The 16,909-nt window shown below is 36.2% G+C and overlaps 1 protein-coding gene across 2 annotated transcripts in view; it reads left to right on the top strand.

Annotated features, from left to right (window-relative positions):
• The window catches only part of LOC106173405 (uncharacterized), a 65,353-nt gene that overhangs the window by 36,339 nt on the left and 12,105 nt on the right, over positions 1-16,909 (top strand). The window contains exons 5-12 of one of the 2 annotated variants that reach the window (XM_086996212.1): positions 190-255; positions 1,329-1,403; positions 3,538-3,837; positions 4,412-4,551; positions 4,864-6,084; positions 6,233-6,281; positions 9,580-9,621; positions 9,869-10,497. In XM_086996212.1, the coding sequence (XP_086852338.1) occupies positions 190-255; positions 1,329-1,403; positions 3,538-3,837; positions 4,412-4,551; positions 4,864-6,084; positions 6,233-6,281; positions 9,580-9,621; positions 9,869-10,497 (2,522 nt within the window). The remainder of the gene's footprint in view (positions 1-189; positions 256-1,328; positions 1,404-3,537; positions 3,838-4,411; positions 4,552-4,863; positions 6,085-6,232; positions 6,282-9,579; positions 9,622-9,868; positions 10,498-16,909) is intronic. The other variant, XM_086996213.1, reaches the window with a different exon arrangement.

Raw genomic sequence — 16,909 nt, 5'->3', positions numbered from 1 at the left:
CTAGAACATGTTTACAGTATATGTAAAAGTGTCGAGAGATTTAACTGCAGAAACATTTTCTAATATGAAACGAGAAAATAATTAATCATAAAAAACTTAAGATAATATTATAAATATATTATAAGCATATTCTTAGAATAATTTTAATGAACATTTGATTATTTTGAATTTTTGAATTAATTACTGTAGAGTTACAACCCTTGGGTCAAGTTGTGCAGGCAACTAATGTACCAACATCAGAGAAAGTGGAGAAATGTAAGTACTGTGATACTCAAAATATAGAGATGTAGTGATATAAAACTTGCAGGAACATGAGTTAGCTTATGTCAGTAGTTCCTATATATGTGATAAACACAAGGGAAACAAATAAGAAAGGAAAAATAAGGGATAATTTGATTAATCAAACCATATGTTTATAAGGGTTCAATCACTTTTAAGCTTTCTTTCTAGATATAATAATGAAACATAGGCTAGGTAAAAATTTTAGATTGACCAATAATGTTGTCTTGAAGTGCTCTGTATAAGAACCTTTGTTGTGATGTTCTCTTTGTGTCAGGATGCCAATTTAAAACTTTGGTTTGTGGATAATGTTTCTATCTAATTTATATTTTGTTATTTATCGATCACACCCCAATACAACTTTAGTAAATTGGCAGTGACGGATTGAAATGCCTATTGATTGTAATAAAAATACTGATATTTTATGTACAGGCACACAGGTGTCTATACAAATAGTTGTCTTCCGTATCTGCCATTGCCGTCACCATTGCCGTGCACTTTTAGTGATAACATGATAAGTGCAGAAGCATTTTGTCTTCAAACTTACTGAACTGAGTTTGAAAATCAGCATTTTTCAAAATGTATGCCTTTTTTTTTTTATTTTTATTTTTTTTTTATTTTTTGCTTTGTTTTCAGCATATATGTGGCACTGATTACACTTTAAATAAAAAATTAAGGACACATTCTCTTGAAACAGATCAAGTTCAAAGATTGGCTTGATCAGACCATTTTTTACAAAATTTTAAGTAATGCAGTTTTTTGCTTGCTGCATATTTTATCCACCATTAAACAGATAACATGAAAATTGTGTCATAATTTGTTTTAAAACTTAAATGACTGATTCATGGGACAAATATGCAGATCAAGTTTGAAGTGAGCTTGATTGGTTCAGTTTTGAATAGTTGTACTTTCTTTAATTTTTTGTATACGTAAAAGAATACACACACTGTGACACTGCACAAGAATTGAAGTAAGAGGCCCAAGCATGTGGTATTTTATTTTATATGTTTTTGCTTTCTTTAAGATGTTTATTTCTTTTTTATTGCAAGTTGGCCCAAGACTTGAAGATGAGAACACTTTGTCAACAGGTGGACAAATTTCGGCATCACAGGACAAGGAAAGGGGTACAGTAGGGTTTTCAACATTTTAGAAATTTGTTGCAATTATCTTAACCCATAATAAACTGCCATCAATATGTAATGACAGATCATTATGCACAGTAAGGCAGGTAGTCTATTTCCCCTAAATCAAAAGTAGTATGACAATAAGACAAGATATATTACCATACAGTTTTCTACTGGGTATCTATCATCACTACAAATTTTGTTAAAATGCCCTTGTCTGCCATTTTACAATTAAGACAAATAAAATGTTTTATTCTTAATGTGTCTAATCCATTTTAGCAAAGTATGTTATAGCATTAGGTGAAGGCTTCATCATTCCAAAAGGGAGATTTGTTCATTTGGCAGATACTCTATTTTTAAAATTAGGACATTCCTATTGAGTGGTAACAAAACAATTGAAAGACAGGCACCCTAATAGTTCTATTGCATACAGTAAAAGCTCCAGAATGCTACATTAGAATTTTCAGTTATTGTACCACCAGCGCGTCTCTGGTGGTAAACATGGTTTTATTCCCGACTGGTATTGTCCTCTGGCTCCACTGACATGTCACTGTTACCACTTCTCCTCCTAAACTACAAGAGTCTCTGTATCTATCTCTTGTATGTAGGTCACACATAATTTCAGCTCAATCCATGTAAATTTTGGGCTTTGTTGGTACTTGGGTCCAGGTGTAGCGCTTGTCCCAATGCACCCAAACTAGAGGAATTATAGGAAAAATTTATATAGATGGCTGATCATTTGAATTCTGATCGTTATTTCAAAGTGAAACAGGCCAAAATTTTCTTTATGAAAAAAAAAAAATGTGTGCCGATTTCAGAAACTACATAGACCCAACATATCCGTAATGTTATTGGCAGGTGTTATCCTTCAGGTCAGCTTTCATCTCCATGAGTTTGGGGTCAATCTTTGCATTTTCACAGAAGCAGCGGACATATGATGCCAAAACAGAAAACTCTGTCTAATTCTGGAACCGTTAATGCTAGAGACCTCTTGTTTTTTTTTTTTTTTGCATTCGCTGGAGCTTGTCCAGAAGTTTTTTGTTTTCCATGCGGTATACAAGTTATGCTGTTTCAAAAAGTACATTGTGGTGTTGAAAATATAAAATGTAATATGTGCAGTCTGGAAAAGATTCTGGTCAAAAAAGACATTATTTCTGGAATTTCTGAGGACCTCCCGTTTCATGAATATCAACCAAAATGACCTATTTTATTTCAATTAATTTCTTCTATACAAAATTTATGGCACATTACTAAAACTACAAAACTGGCAGAGGTAGCTCTATAGTTACTATCGAAGTTGAATAGGAAGTCATATACTTGCAATTGAACTGTGACCTTGAAATTGACCTTTGATCTACTTTCACCATGAACTGAACTTTGCAATATTTCTATCCCTTATATTTCCAAAACTGGCAGAGATAGGGCCATAGTTAATATTGAACAGTTCAATTCAATTTAATTCTGAACTGGTACATAAATAGTCATGACCTAGCTTGTACCGTACAATGTAATATAATAAAAACAATACAATTGGTGCATTACCATTCTTGAATTGGTAATTTGATTGCCAGTTTGTGAATGAACATATATTTATCTTTATATAATGAACAGATGTACCAATTTAGTTACTAATAAAATATTCAAGCTAGGCAGTGATATTTAACTTCGTAGTGTGATTATAGATTTATCATAGACGCAAACTGTGAAGCATATGGCTACAATCATAAGTTACACTATGAATTTACAAGGAAGGGAGAACTTCACATATATAAACTAACAGATAAGTAAATAACAAGGTTAAACTGATATAGAATTGTGACCTTGACCATGCGCCATGTTCAGTCCCACTGCCGATTCACTTCTAACAACAGTGGGACATTTTTCAAGGAACACGCTAAGAGTTACCTAGGAGAATGATTTTGCTATAAAATTGGAGAGGTAGACTAAATTCTCTTAGTTGACACTGTTAAATACTTTGCATAATTGACTCTCTGGTGACCTTGTATCAGTTTTTTTAAATTTCAAAATTGTTTCTCTGTAAAAATGATCCAGCCATCACTGTATTGTAGTTCATACAACTAAGTGATTGGAATTGTCTTTATTCTTTTTAATACTGAAATAATTATATTTTTAGAACATCAGCCCAGCCCTATTAGTTCCAAGGAGGCTTTGTCCTATTTAAAAACAGAGGAGAGTATGGAGCTCCCGCCTGATGTCTTAACACATTTGACAGAAAGCTCATACGACATTGAAAATCCACCTGCTCGTCTAGCAGTCTGGGATTTTGGAGGGCAAAGTGTGTATTACAACACCCACCACACATTCCTTTCTTCCAGAGCTATTTATATTCTTGCCATTGATATGAGCCTTGCTTTAACAGACAGGCTTGATGACCAATGGCATGGTGCTGAACACTTCTCAGGAACTATTCTTGGTAAGGAATCCACCAGCTCACAATTGTTTATCATTTAGTTTATAATTTACAACCAGTTGTACTCAGTGTTTGCCTCTTAGGAAAATTAGTTGCTGGACCAAAAGTTCAGCCATCTTAAAAAGTAGCGATGGGGAAACTTTTAAGCCCATTCTGAAAGTTATCAGCCCGGCCAGACAGTCCAGCCTTAATTTCTAACACAGGTTGTACTAGTGTTTGAATGGAAAGGGTTCATAAAACCATTTTACTGCTAATTGTTTTATATACCAGCTAACATGTACAGTATGAAATGTCAATTGTAGTTGAAAAGAGCTGACCATAACGATCTGAAATTGAATCTGGTTGGATCAGAATTAATATATGCCTCAGTAAAATTTGATCTTGTTTATCTATTTATATAACTGTTGTTTTCATGTAGCATTTTCAGGGCTTGCTTGGGAAGAAAGTGCTATTGATAGTAAATGTCTACTATTTTATCCTTAGAATACTTGTAATTCATCCTTTTAATGTCAGCTTTCTGTACTCAAACAGATCAAACAGTAAAATATATTTTGAAATGTGTCTGATATATTTCCAGACTTTACTTATTATTGGATAGACATAATTCATACTTATGCGCAACAGCAAAACATGAGTGAAGATGGGGTATTGTCCCCCCGAATAATCATTGCTTGCACGCATAAAGACAAATACCTGGAAAATGTTCCCAAAGAAAAGGTAGGCATAATTGCTAAAACAAAACGAAAAAAAAAGAGAAGTAAGAAAGAAAGAATAAATATTAAACTGTTGTAGGCATTAGTACTGAAACAAACAAACAAAAAAAAAAGAAGTAAGAAACAAACAATAAATATTAAACTGTTGTAGGCATTAGTACTGAAACAAACAAAAAAAAAGTAATGAAATAAAAATAATGAAAATAATAATAAATTAATGAATTAAATTAAACTGTTTGTTTTTTAAAAAAATTATGACATAAAATATGTCATTGAAGCTTGCAGTGTGTTGAAACATTCTGCGATTCTCTTACAGCATGAAGAAGAAATAAATGCGTACTTTGCTAAATTGCGGCAGTATATACAACAGAAGAGAAGTGGTGTGCATGTTGATCCTCATTTCTTTGCAATTGACAACACATGTCAAGATGAAGATCAAGAAATATCTGATCTCCGTCGATATGTTATGAAAATTGCTGAAAGCCAAAAATCTTGGGGAGAGAAGAATCCAATAAGATGGATTAGATTAGAAGAAGATCTTCAGCTGCGACAAGCACCCAAGAAACGAGAAAAAAGGTGGATAAGGTATGAGGAGCTGCAAAATTTAGCTCTTAAAGTTGGAATGCAGGATGCCATTGAGCTGCAGTCATTCCTCCAGTTCCATCATGACATTGGAGATCTTATGCACTTTCAGACTGATGATCTCTCAGACACTGTCATTTTGAATCCAACATGGCTGATAGATGCATTCAGGTCTATTATAGCAGTTGATAAACACCATGTCAAAGCCAAAGGGACTCCTTATTGGTCTGCATTAAAGAGGGGCATCTTAGATGAAAGACTTCTGGATGAGCTATGGGGAGATGATAGTGAGTTGAAGTCCATTGTAATCGGTGTTATGGTACAATTCAACATTCTTTTGCAACAGGATGTCAAGCCAGGTACAACAGAAAAGCCTACTTCTCGACAGTTCTATGTGCCCAGCTTACTTCAGGTATGCAAGAATCCAGAATCTGGGGTTGGCAGTGAAGGAACACTATTCATACAAGGGAAAGAGAACTTTATGCCACATGTGCTTTTCAACCGTCTTACAGTGAAGTTAGTCCAAAATGACACTTCTACAGGAAGGAAAGGTTTAAGAAGAAGAGGTGACTTTTTCCTCATTAAAAATGAGCTGTACTATGATTATGCTGTATATGCAATCGATCCACGCAGAGGAGCGCGTTGTGCTTTGAGAAAGTCAACAAAATCCTCTTGCATTGAACTGATTCCCTTATATCCCTCAGAGACAAAGTTTGACAAAACAATCCGAGGGGCATATGCTAAGTGGAAGAACCATGTTTTGATGCAAATTCAGCACGTTAAGCAGACCATCTGCCCAAATTTGCGAATAGAATGGTGTGTAGGAGACCCGAGAAAGCCAAAGGTCATAGAGGAGCTGATGGCAATAGATCCGAAGGAGTCTGATCTGACAACCTGTGGGCTACCTGAGGATTCAGTGTACAGACTGTGGTTTATGCCAGACTCAAGTGAGAAGGTAAGTCATGTAAATATATAATGGGAGTGCACCTCAGTGATAACTTGTACTGTGTACATGAATATTACATGTATCTTTGTGAAATATATTTATTTTGTAAATAAATGAATACTCTGAGTATCTGATCACTGGTTTTTTTATTCAACAGGAGGATAGTGTTACCCCACCTGCCACAACATTACCAAGTGATACTGGAGGTAAATTATCAAAGAACTCTATACACTCATGAAATAGAAATGTTAAAAAGCATTATTTAGTTATTGGTGTTTTTTAAAAATTCTTTGATACCTTGGTTTTATTGTACCACCAGCGTTAGCGCTGGCGGTACACATGGTTTTAGTCCCATCCGGTCCGTTCCGCCGGCTCCGCCGCCATGTTACCGTTACCGCTTCTCCTCCTAGACAGTAAGGGCCCCCGTACCCATCTCTTGGATTTAGGCCACCTATAATCTCAACTCGTTCCACGTAAAATTTGGGCTTTGTCGGTATTGTGGTCTATGTGTGGCATTCATTGCAATGCACCCTTGTCCAAAAATGGCAAAATTAAATGCTAATTATCTACCCTACGGAAGGAATTATGGGAAAAATTTCTACAGACGGCTTTCCAAATCATATGTGGAGATTTCGAATATGCCCTTGGATTTGACCTTTGACCCTTATTTCAAGGTCAAACGGGCCAAAATTTTCAAAAATACAAATTTTTTTACGAAAAAAAATTATTTGCGCTGTTATTCAGACACTACACAGACTTAACCAATAATATTACTGGAAAGTGTTACCCTTCGGGTCATCTTTCATCTCTGTGAATTTGGGGTCAATCGGTGCATTTTCACGGGAGTAGCTGACATAAGATACCGAAACTGAAAACTGTCTCTAATTCGGGAACGTTAATGCTAGAGACCCATTCTTTTTTGCATTTTGTAGAGCATGTAAAGCCCAACACTGAATGTGGTCTCTGTTTTTGTATTCTATATGGTTTTCGAGTTACTCTGTATCAAAAAGTACATATTGGTGGTGAAAGCAAAATGTGCAGTACGGTAATGGTTAATAAATTTTGAACTCCGGAAAAACAAAACATAAGGCTTGGCAAAGCAGACAACTTGTGGTCAAAAATGACATTATTTCATCAAATTTGAACTTCTGTAACTTCAGAGCATCTCCCATTTCAAGAATTTTGACCAAAATGACCTTTTCTTTATTTTAATTAATTTTTTCTGTAGGAAATTTATGGCACATTATGGTAACTCCAAAATTATAACATTTAGTCCCTTTTATCTCCAAAACTGGCAGAGATAGGTCTATAGTTACTATTGAAGTTGAATAGGAAGTCATATACTGGCAATCTTACTGTGACCTTGAAATTGACCTTTGATCTACTTTTCACCATGAACTGAACTTTGCAAATTTTGCTTCCTTTTATCTCCAAAACTGACAGAGATAGGTCCATAGTTTCTATTGAACTTGAAAGGAAGTCATATACTGGCATTCTAAATGTGACCTTAAAATTGACCTTTGACCTACTTTTCACCATGAACTGAACTTTGCAAATTTTGGTTCCCTTTTATCTCCAAAACTGGTAGAGATAGGTCCATAGTTACTATTGAACTTGAATAGGAAGTCATATACTGGCAATCTAAGTGTGACCTTGAAATTGACATTTGACCTACTTATTATCATGAACTGAACTCTGCTAATTTCTTTCTCTTTTAACTCCAAACCCGGCAGAGATAGGTCCATAGTTGCTATTGAAGTTGAATAAGAAGTCACATACTGGCAATCTTACTGTGACCTTGAAATTGACCTTTGACCTACTTTTCACCATGAACTGAACTTTGCAAATTTTGCTTCCCTTTTATCTCCAAAACTGACAGAGATAGGTCCATAGTTTCTATTGAACCTGAATAGGAAGTCATATACTGGCAATCTAAATGTGACCTTAAAATTGACCTTTGACCTACTTTTCACCATGAACTGAACTTTGCAAATTTTGGTTCCCTTTTATCTCCAAAACTGGTAGAGATAGGTCCATAGTTTCTATGGAACTTGAATAGGAAGTCATATACTGGCAATCTAAGTGTGACCTTGAAATTGACATTTGACCTACTTATTATCATGAACTGAACTCTGCTAATTTCTTTCTCTTTTAACTCCAAACCCGGCAGAGATAGGTCCATAGTTGCTATTGAAGTTGAATAAGAAGTCACATACTGGCAATCTTACTGTGACCTTGAAATTGACCTTTGACCTACTTTTCACCATGAACTGAACTTTGCAAATTTTGCTTCCCTTTTATCTCCAAAACTGACGGAGATAGGTCCATAGTTTCTATTGAACCTGAATAGGAAGTCATATACTGGCAATCTAAATGTGACCTTAAAATTGACCTTTGACCTACTTTTCACCATGAACTGAACTTTGCAAATTTTGGTTCCCTTTTATCTCCAAAACTGGTAGAGATAGGTCCATAGTTTCTATGGAACTTGAATAGGAAGTCATATACTGGCAATCTAAGTGTGACCTTGAAATTGACATTTGACCTACTTATTATCATGAACTGAACTCTGCTAATTTCTTTCTCTTTAAACTCCAAACCTGGCAGAGATAGGTCCATAGTTGCTATTGAAGTTGAATAAGAAGTCATATACTGGCAATTCACTGTGACCTTAAAATTGACCTTTGACCTACTTTTCACCATGAACTGAACTTTGCAAATTTTGCTTCCCTTTTATCTCCAAAATTGGCAGAGATAGGTCCATAGTTACTATTGAAGTTGAATAGGAAGTCATATACTTGTAATCTTACTGTGACCTTGAAATTGACCTTTGACCTACTTTTCATCATGAATTGAACTTTGCAAATTTTGGTTCCCTTTTATCTCCAAAACTGGCAGAGATAGGTCCATAGTTTCTATTGAACTTGAATGGGAAATCATATACTGGCAATCTTACTGTGACCTTGAAATTGACCTTAGACCTCCTTTTTACCATGAACTGAACTTTCATGAACTGAAATTTTTTTCTCTTTTAACTCCAAACCTGGCAGAGATAGGTCCATAGTTAATATTGAAGTTGAATAGGAAGTCATATACTGGCAATCTTACTGTGACCTTGAAATTGACCTTTGACCTACCTTACGATGAACTAAACTTTGATTGTACCATTTTTAGTTATATATATTTTTTTGCATATTTTGAAGATTTTTGTTGATTGCATTTTTACAGCTTGTCAAGCACAAGACTGGTGGCTGTGTCCCTTATTTTGTGTATGTGGGGGTCTATAGGCATGCGCTTACTCCAGCTGGTGGTACAATATTCGGAGGCGGTATCACCTCTCTGATCCTCTAGTTACAGTTGGATTTTTACACTGCTCAATTTCATTTGTTTGTTGTTTTGCTTCCAGTTTGAAAGTCTTTTTTTTTATGAACAGATACATTGTATCTGGATAATTATTTTTACATTTTAATTTCTGCTATCATCTCCCATGTCATTGATGTGAAGACATTTCAACACTGATAGACCTAACAACAGGGATGTGCAGGGGTAATTCAGATTTACAATATACTAAGGTGTTGGGAATGCCCCATTGGCAAATGTATTCTATTTTTTTTTTTTTTTTTTCACATTATAACTTTTGATATTTGGCTCAGACAATAGCAGTGAGGAAGTTGACTTATTTATTTATTTATTGAACCTGTAGATTTTGTTCAGATAAATTACAGTTAAACAATGATCAGGAGAAAGACAGTTCTATTAATTTGACATTTTCTGTCAAAAAACATTGTTATAGGAAACAGAGATGGCGGTATGTTACAAGAAGAAAGAATGTTAAAATTACCTACATCACCCCAGACCAGGCACCAGTTCCTGAGGAGATTCTCCATCACTCCAGAAGGTGGATATGTGCATCTGAAGGAAGTTGGAGTATTCCTTTTAGTGCCTCCTGGAGCTCTGGCTGAAACTACAGAAATGTTCATTGGTATTAGTTGGAGAGAAGAAGACATGCCAACACTACCACCATGTCAGACTAGAGCAAGTCCAGTTGTTGTCTGTGGACCACATGGCCTGATGTTCAGAACACCAGTGTACTTGTCATTTTATCACTGCATATCAGGCACACGTCAAAGAAAGATGGGAAAGATCTGTCCTGAAAATGTAACTCAGAATTCAAGACTGGACACTCCATTTTACGTATGGCAGTCAGAAACTCACTTAAATGACCCTTGTAAGTGGAAAGTATTGAGCAGTGATTCTGTTGTGTTGACAAACACCAAATGTGTCTTAACCATGAACCAGTTCTGCAAACACAGTTTGTCATGTAATAGTAAGCGTCTTTCTGCCTTGGTGTTTGGGTCATATCGTGCCCCCCTGCTGAAGCTGATGGTGTATTGTGTGAATGACACCCGTGATGAGGTCAAGGTGAGATTTCTTCTTTAATATTCATTCACCCAAGGTTTTTGTCTTGCTTTAATTCATAGTGTGTTGATGTCATGATTTTAGTATCAAAAATGTACTACTATAATTATTATTATTATGTTATTGGTAATTGGGAATGGATATGGCATTACACAATTATTAATTTTTTTTTTTATTTGCAGAACTCAGGTCTCAGATCTTGTTAAAAAAAACATAAGTCTGATGTTTGAAAATCGACATATTCACCTCAACCAAATAAAAAATTACATTCTGCTTTGCTTAAAATTGATGATGTGAATTACTTTTCACCAGGACATATTTTGGACACATCATTTTTTGTTTGATGCATTATGAAGTTGGTAAATAATTGTACCACCAGCGTTAGCGCTGGCGGTACACATGGTTTCGGTCCCGTCCAGATCGTTCCGCCGGCTCCGCCGGATGGCTACCATTACCGCTTCTCCTCCTAGACGGTAAGGGCCCCCATACCCATCTCTTGGATTTAGGTCACCTATAATCTCAACTCGTTCCACGTAAAATTTGGGCTTTGTCCGTACTGGGGTCTGGGTGTGGCACTCATTGCAATGCACCCTTGTCCAAAAATGGCAAAATTAAATGCTAATTATCTACCCTACAGAAGGGGCTATGGGAAAAAATTTTTACAGACGGCTTTCCAAAAGTCATATGTGTAGATTTCAAATATGCCCTTGGATTTGACCTTTGACCTTTACTTCAAGGTCAAACGGGCCAAAATTTTCAAAAAAATAAATTTTTTTTAGAAAAAAAATTTTTTTGCCCTGTTATTCAGACACCACACAGACTTAACCAATAATATTATTGGAAAGTGTTACCCTTCAGGTCATCTTTCATCTCCGTGAATTTGGGGTCAATTGGTGCATTTTCACGGGAGTAGCGGCCATAAGATGCCGAAACTGAAAACTGTCTCTAATTCGGGAACCGTTAATGCTAGAGACCCATTCTTTTTTGCATTTTGTACAGCATGTAAAGCCCAACACTGAGGGTGGTCTCCGTTTTTTTATGCCATCACCTGCGTCTGTCGTCGCCGATGGCGATGCCGATGCCGATGCTGATGCTGATGCCGATGCCGTGCACTTTCCTTGTAAACACGATAAGTGGAGGGCAGTTTTACTTTTTGGCTTTATATTTACAGAGCTGATGAATATTCATAAAACGCAGGTCAAGTTCGAAAATCAGCATGATCGGGCCATTATTGTAGAAGTTATGCTGTTTTTTCACTTTTCAGCATATTTTTCACATTTCCTCAGATTCAATTCTTAGGTATGTTAACAGTCTCATTATTAAACTAATAAGATACGTAAAAGTTTTTGTTTGACATTTCCTGCATCTTTACAACATTGTTAGTTGATTTTGTAAAAATAATGGTAAACTTGTTATCGTGTATTGTGTAATAAAGTTTCAAAAATGGAAATAAACTCGTATCATTGCAGTTTGTCAGATTCAATCATTCACTATGTTCAGAATCTCAGAATGGAAGAAATTGGACATTTAACACTGCTTTATTGATATTTTTCCCATCTCATCAATTTTCTTAGTTGATCATATAAAAATGGCAGTAAACTGTTAATTTTGTTTTATGTTAAAAGTTGTTAAAAATGGAAAAAAAAACATTTCAGAACAGTGCTGTCTTGTTTACATTTTGGCATTTTCAAGTTGTGACTTTGAAGTTACATGGGCCTGAAGACCTTTGCTAGTCACATTTTCTGAATATCCATGATACTAATATTTTATTATTAAAAATTGATGGTCATTATGGTGTTAAACATTATGTAATATTGCATCAAAATTTGAAAAAAACTATTTTGGGCACTGCTCCCATGATGACCATTTAAGAAAAACCATGTCACTTACTGTTCTCAAACAGTACAGTAAATATATATATAGATGTGTCTGTACATATTGCCATCACCTGCGTCTGTCGTTGCCGTCATCGCCGTCACCGGTGCCGTGCACTTTAATTGTAAACACGATAAGTGGAAGGCAGTTTTACTTTTGGGCTTTATATTTACAGAGCTGATGAATATTCATAAAACGCAGGTCAAGTTCGAAAATCAGCATGATCGGGCCATTATTGTAGAAGTTATGCTTTTTTTTCACTTTTCAGCATATATGGAACACTGTAAACACATTCCAAGGAAAACCGATAGGCCTGTTGTCATGAAACTCACAGGAGTAATATATCTTACTAAAACGCAGGTCAAGTTCCAAAATCGGCATGATCAGGCCATTATTTTAGTAGTTATGCTTTTTTTTTTCACTTTTCAGCATATATGCAACACTGTAAACACAATATACGAAAAACAGATAGGCCAATTGTCATTAAACTCACAGGAGTGGCCAATCCTGCTAAAACGCAGGTTGAGTTAAAAAATCAGCATAATCGGGCCATTATTTTAGAAGTTATGTTGTTTTTTCACATTTCCTCAGATTCAATTCTTAGGTATGTAAACAGTTTCATTATTTAATTAATAAGATATTAAAAGTGTTTGTTTGACATTTCCTGCATCTTTACAACATTGATAGTTGATTTTGTAAAAATGATGGTTAATTTGTTATCGTGTATTGTGTAATAAAGTTTCAAAAATGGAAATAAACTCATATCATTGCAGTTTGTCAGATTCAATCATTCACTATGTTCAGAATCTCAGAATGGAAGAAATTGGACATTTAACACTGCTCTATTGATATTTTCCCCATCTCATCAATTTTCTTAGTTGATCATATAAAAATGGCAGTAAGCTGTTAATTTTGTTTTATGTTAAAAATTGTTAAAAATGAAAAAAAAAAACATTTCAGAACAATGCTGTCTTGTTTACATTTTGGCATTTTCAAGTTGTGACTTTGAAGTTCCATGGGCCTGAAGACCTTTGCTAGTCACATTTTCTGAATATCCATGATACTAATATTTTATTATTAAAAATTGATGGTCAATATGCTGTTAAACATTATGTAATATTGCATCAAAATTTGAAAAAAACCTACTTTGGGCACTGCTCCCATGATGATCATTTAAGAAAAACCATGTCACTTACTGTTCTCAAACAGTACAGTAAATATGTACAGATGTGTCTGTACATATTGCCATCACCTGCGTCTGTCGTCGCCATCAGCGCCGTCACCGGCGCCTTGCACTTTCATCGTAAACACGATAAGTGGAAGGCAGTTTTACTTTTGGGCTTTATATTTACAGAGCTGATGAATATTCATAAAACGCAGGTCAAGTTCGAAATTCAGCATGATTGGGTCATTATTGTAGAAGTCATGCCTTTTTTCACTTTTCAGCATATTTCACATATTGGCATTTTCAAGGTGTGACTTTGAAGTTCTACATGCTTGAAGACCCATGCTAGTCACATTTTCTGAAAATCCATGATACGTATATTTTATTATTAAAAATTGACGGTCATTATGCTGTTAACCAATATGTAATATTGCATCAGAATAGAAGAAAACAATTATGGGTGCTGCTGCCATGATGACCATTATGGGAAAACCATGTGTAGAACTTACATAATGGCTATGTGATAACATCTCAAACAATTATGGTGAAGTGTGTCATTGCAGTGGCTATGCAGTGGTAAACTAGCCAATCATATTTATTGGACTTGTAGCATTGGGTCATTTGCATAACTGGTACTATAATAAAGAGCTGCACAGGTAGTGCAGTAGTTAGTTATTGTTCACTTGTGTTAGAGTTACTTACTTCAGGTGTCCAGGTAGACTTCAGCAAATATTTTCATTTTGTAAAAATACCAAAATACTCAGTGCACCACATTGGTGACCCCGACGTGAGCAATGGATTCAGATGGAATTAAACAGCTGGCAGATGCTATCAGACAACAAACCCTGGACATATATCAAGGTTCTACAGTGCAAACAATATCAGCTGTTTCATTTAAAGCACCACCATTTTGGAACACAAACGCATCTGCTTGGTTTTTACGTCTGGAATCATCCTTTGCAACACACCAGCCAGCCATTACAAATGACTTGACTAAATTTCATCATGTAGTGCAACTCTTGGACTCATCAACCTCCAGACGTGTTCAGTCAGTAATTGAGAGACCACCTCAGACAGGAAAATATGAAGCACTAAAACATGCACTGTTAGAAGCCTATGAAGCCACACAATACCAAAAGGATACAACAATAACTGATACAGAAATAAACGCCATGAAATCTCAGCACCAACGAACTGGCACTATCAAGTTCAAATTATGTAAATATCATTCATGGTTCGGACATAAAGCCAGGAAATGTGAACAAATCATCGATGGTTGTCCTTGTCCAATGTCTACACGAAGACAACAGGGAAACGACAAAGCCAGCAGAAATTAGTGAGCACTGCTGGTATATCTGATGCTCCACAAATATCTATGATCAATATGGGGACAATCACCGTTTCTGATATTGTCACTGGGCGCACTTTCCTTGTAGATACAGGAGCAGAAGAATCCGTTTTTCCTGCTAACCGATTTGACCGACAACGAACCAGTGGCCCAAGTCTTATTGCAGCAAATGGAACAAAAATACCTACTTACGGAAAAAGGAAGATGATTTTAAAACTAGGGAAAGGAACTAAATTCACTCAAGAATTCTGGGTAGCTGACGTCACACAACCCATTCTAGGTGCTGACTTTTTCACAACTCATCGTTTGGCCATTGACCTTTCCAACAGAAAGTTAATCTCATTGGATGGAAAAACAGTCATTCATGCTCACCTCACTAGATCTCAGCAACAAGTGATTCACAAAGTTCACACAAGATACGAAGCAGTATTAGAACACTACCCAGAGCTCTTAGTGTCATCCTTTAAGGAAAATAAACACGGAGTTGAACATCACATCCCAACCGTTGGATCTCCAGTTAAAGCCAGAGTACGTCGTCTTGACCAAGAAAAGCTCACTGCAGCAAAAATGGAATTCAAGGAAATGGAGAATCTGGGGATAGTGCGTCGTTCCTCTTCACCATGGTCATCTCCTCTACATATAGTGAAGAAAAACAATGGTGGCTGGAGACCTTGTGGAGATTATCGTCGACTTAATGACATCACCATAGACGATCGTTATCCTCTACCTCATATACAAGATCTCAATTCATCACTCAATGGCAAGACAATATTCTCTAAGATTGATTTGATTCAGGGATATCACCAGATACCAGTTGCCAAACATGATATTCCTAAGACTGCAGTCATCACACCTTTTGGACTTTATGAGTTCCTCAAAATGCCTTTTGGGCTTAAAAATGCAGCACAGGCGTTCCAAAGATTAATGGATGGCATCCTACAGGAACTTGACTGTTGTTTTGTGTATCTTGATGACATTTTAATAGCAAGTTCCACGCCTGAACAACATGAAGAGGATCTTAAAGCAGTTTTCAACCTGTTAAGGACAAATGGACTTGTTATTAACAAGAAAAAGTGTGTATTTGGACAATCTGAAGTTGAATTTCTGGGTCATTCAGTGTCTGCAGCTGGAGTTCAACCACTTGCAGAAAAAGTGAAAGCAGTAGCAGATTTTCCACCACCCAAGGACAAAAAAGGCCTTCAAAGATTTCTGGGAATGCTAAATTTCTACCATCGTTTTCTTCCTGGAATCGCACATCGAATAATACCTCTTACTGAAGCTACCAAGGGCAGAGCCAAGACTTTGCAATGGACCCCTGAATGCCAACTAGCATTTCAGGATGCTAAAATGGCTCTTGCTTCTGCAACTATGCTTCATCATCCTGAACCACAGGCAGCAACCAAGATATCAGTGGACGCTTCTGACACCGCAATAGGAGCAGAACTTTCTCAGTTTCAATCTGGGATGTGGAAACCTATTGCTTTCTTTTCTAGAAAACTAACACCTACCCAGAAACGATACTCCACTTTTGACCGTGAGCTTTTGGCAATTTACAGTACCATCCGCCATTTCAGATATTTTTTGGAGGGAAGACCATTCATCATTTTCACTGATCATAAACCTCTCACTTTTGCGTTCAAGAGTACATCTGACAGATCTCCACGTCAAGAGAGACAATTATCATTTATTGCTGAATTTACAACTGATATACGACATATCAGTGGAGCTGATAACATTGTCCCAGACACTCTGTCCAGAGCCCCAGTGGAAACTGATGAGCCACTTATTGCCTCCACATCTACAATGCCGACAATTGACCTTACACAGTTAGCAGTATCACAAAAGACTGACACTAAGATGATTGAACTGTGTACCAATCCAGGATCTTTGAAGTTTAAAGAAGTTAACTTTGGTGAAGTTAAACTTCTCTGTGATACAACTACCAGTCGACCTCGACCAGTAGTTCCACCTTCAATGACAAAGATCGTTTTTGAGGCAATACACAATCTTTGTCATCCTGGAACAAA

The sequence above is a fragment of the Lingula anatina genome, chromosome 9, assembly GCF_051362555.1.
Source record: "Lingula anatina isolate TDL-2025a chromosome 9, LinAna3.0, whole genome shotgun sequence".
Lineage (NCBI taxonomy): Eukaryota > Metazoa > Brachiopoda > Lingulata > Lingulida > Lingulidae > Lingula > Lingula anatina.
Note: the sequence above shows the minus strand (reverse complement) of the source record. Positions and strands in the feature narration are given on the sequence as shown.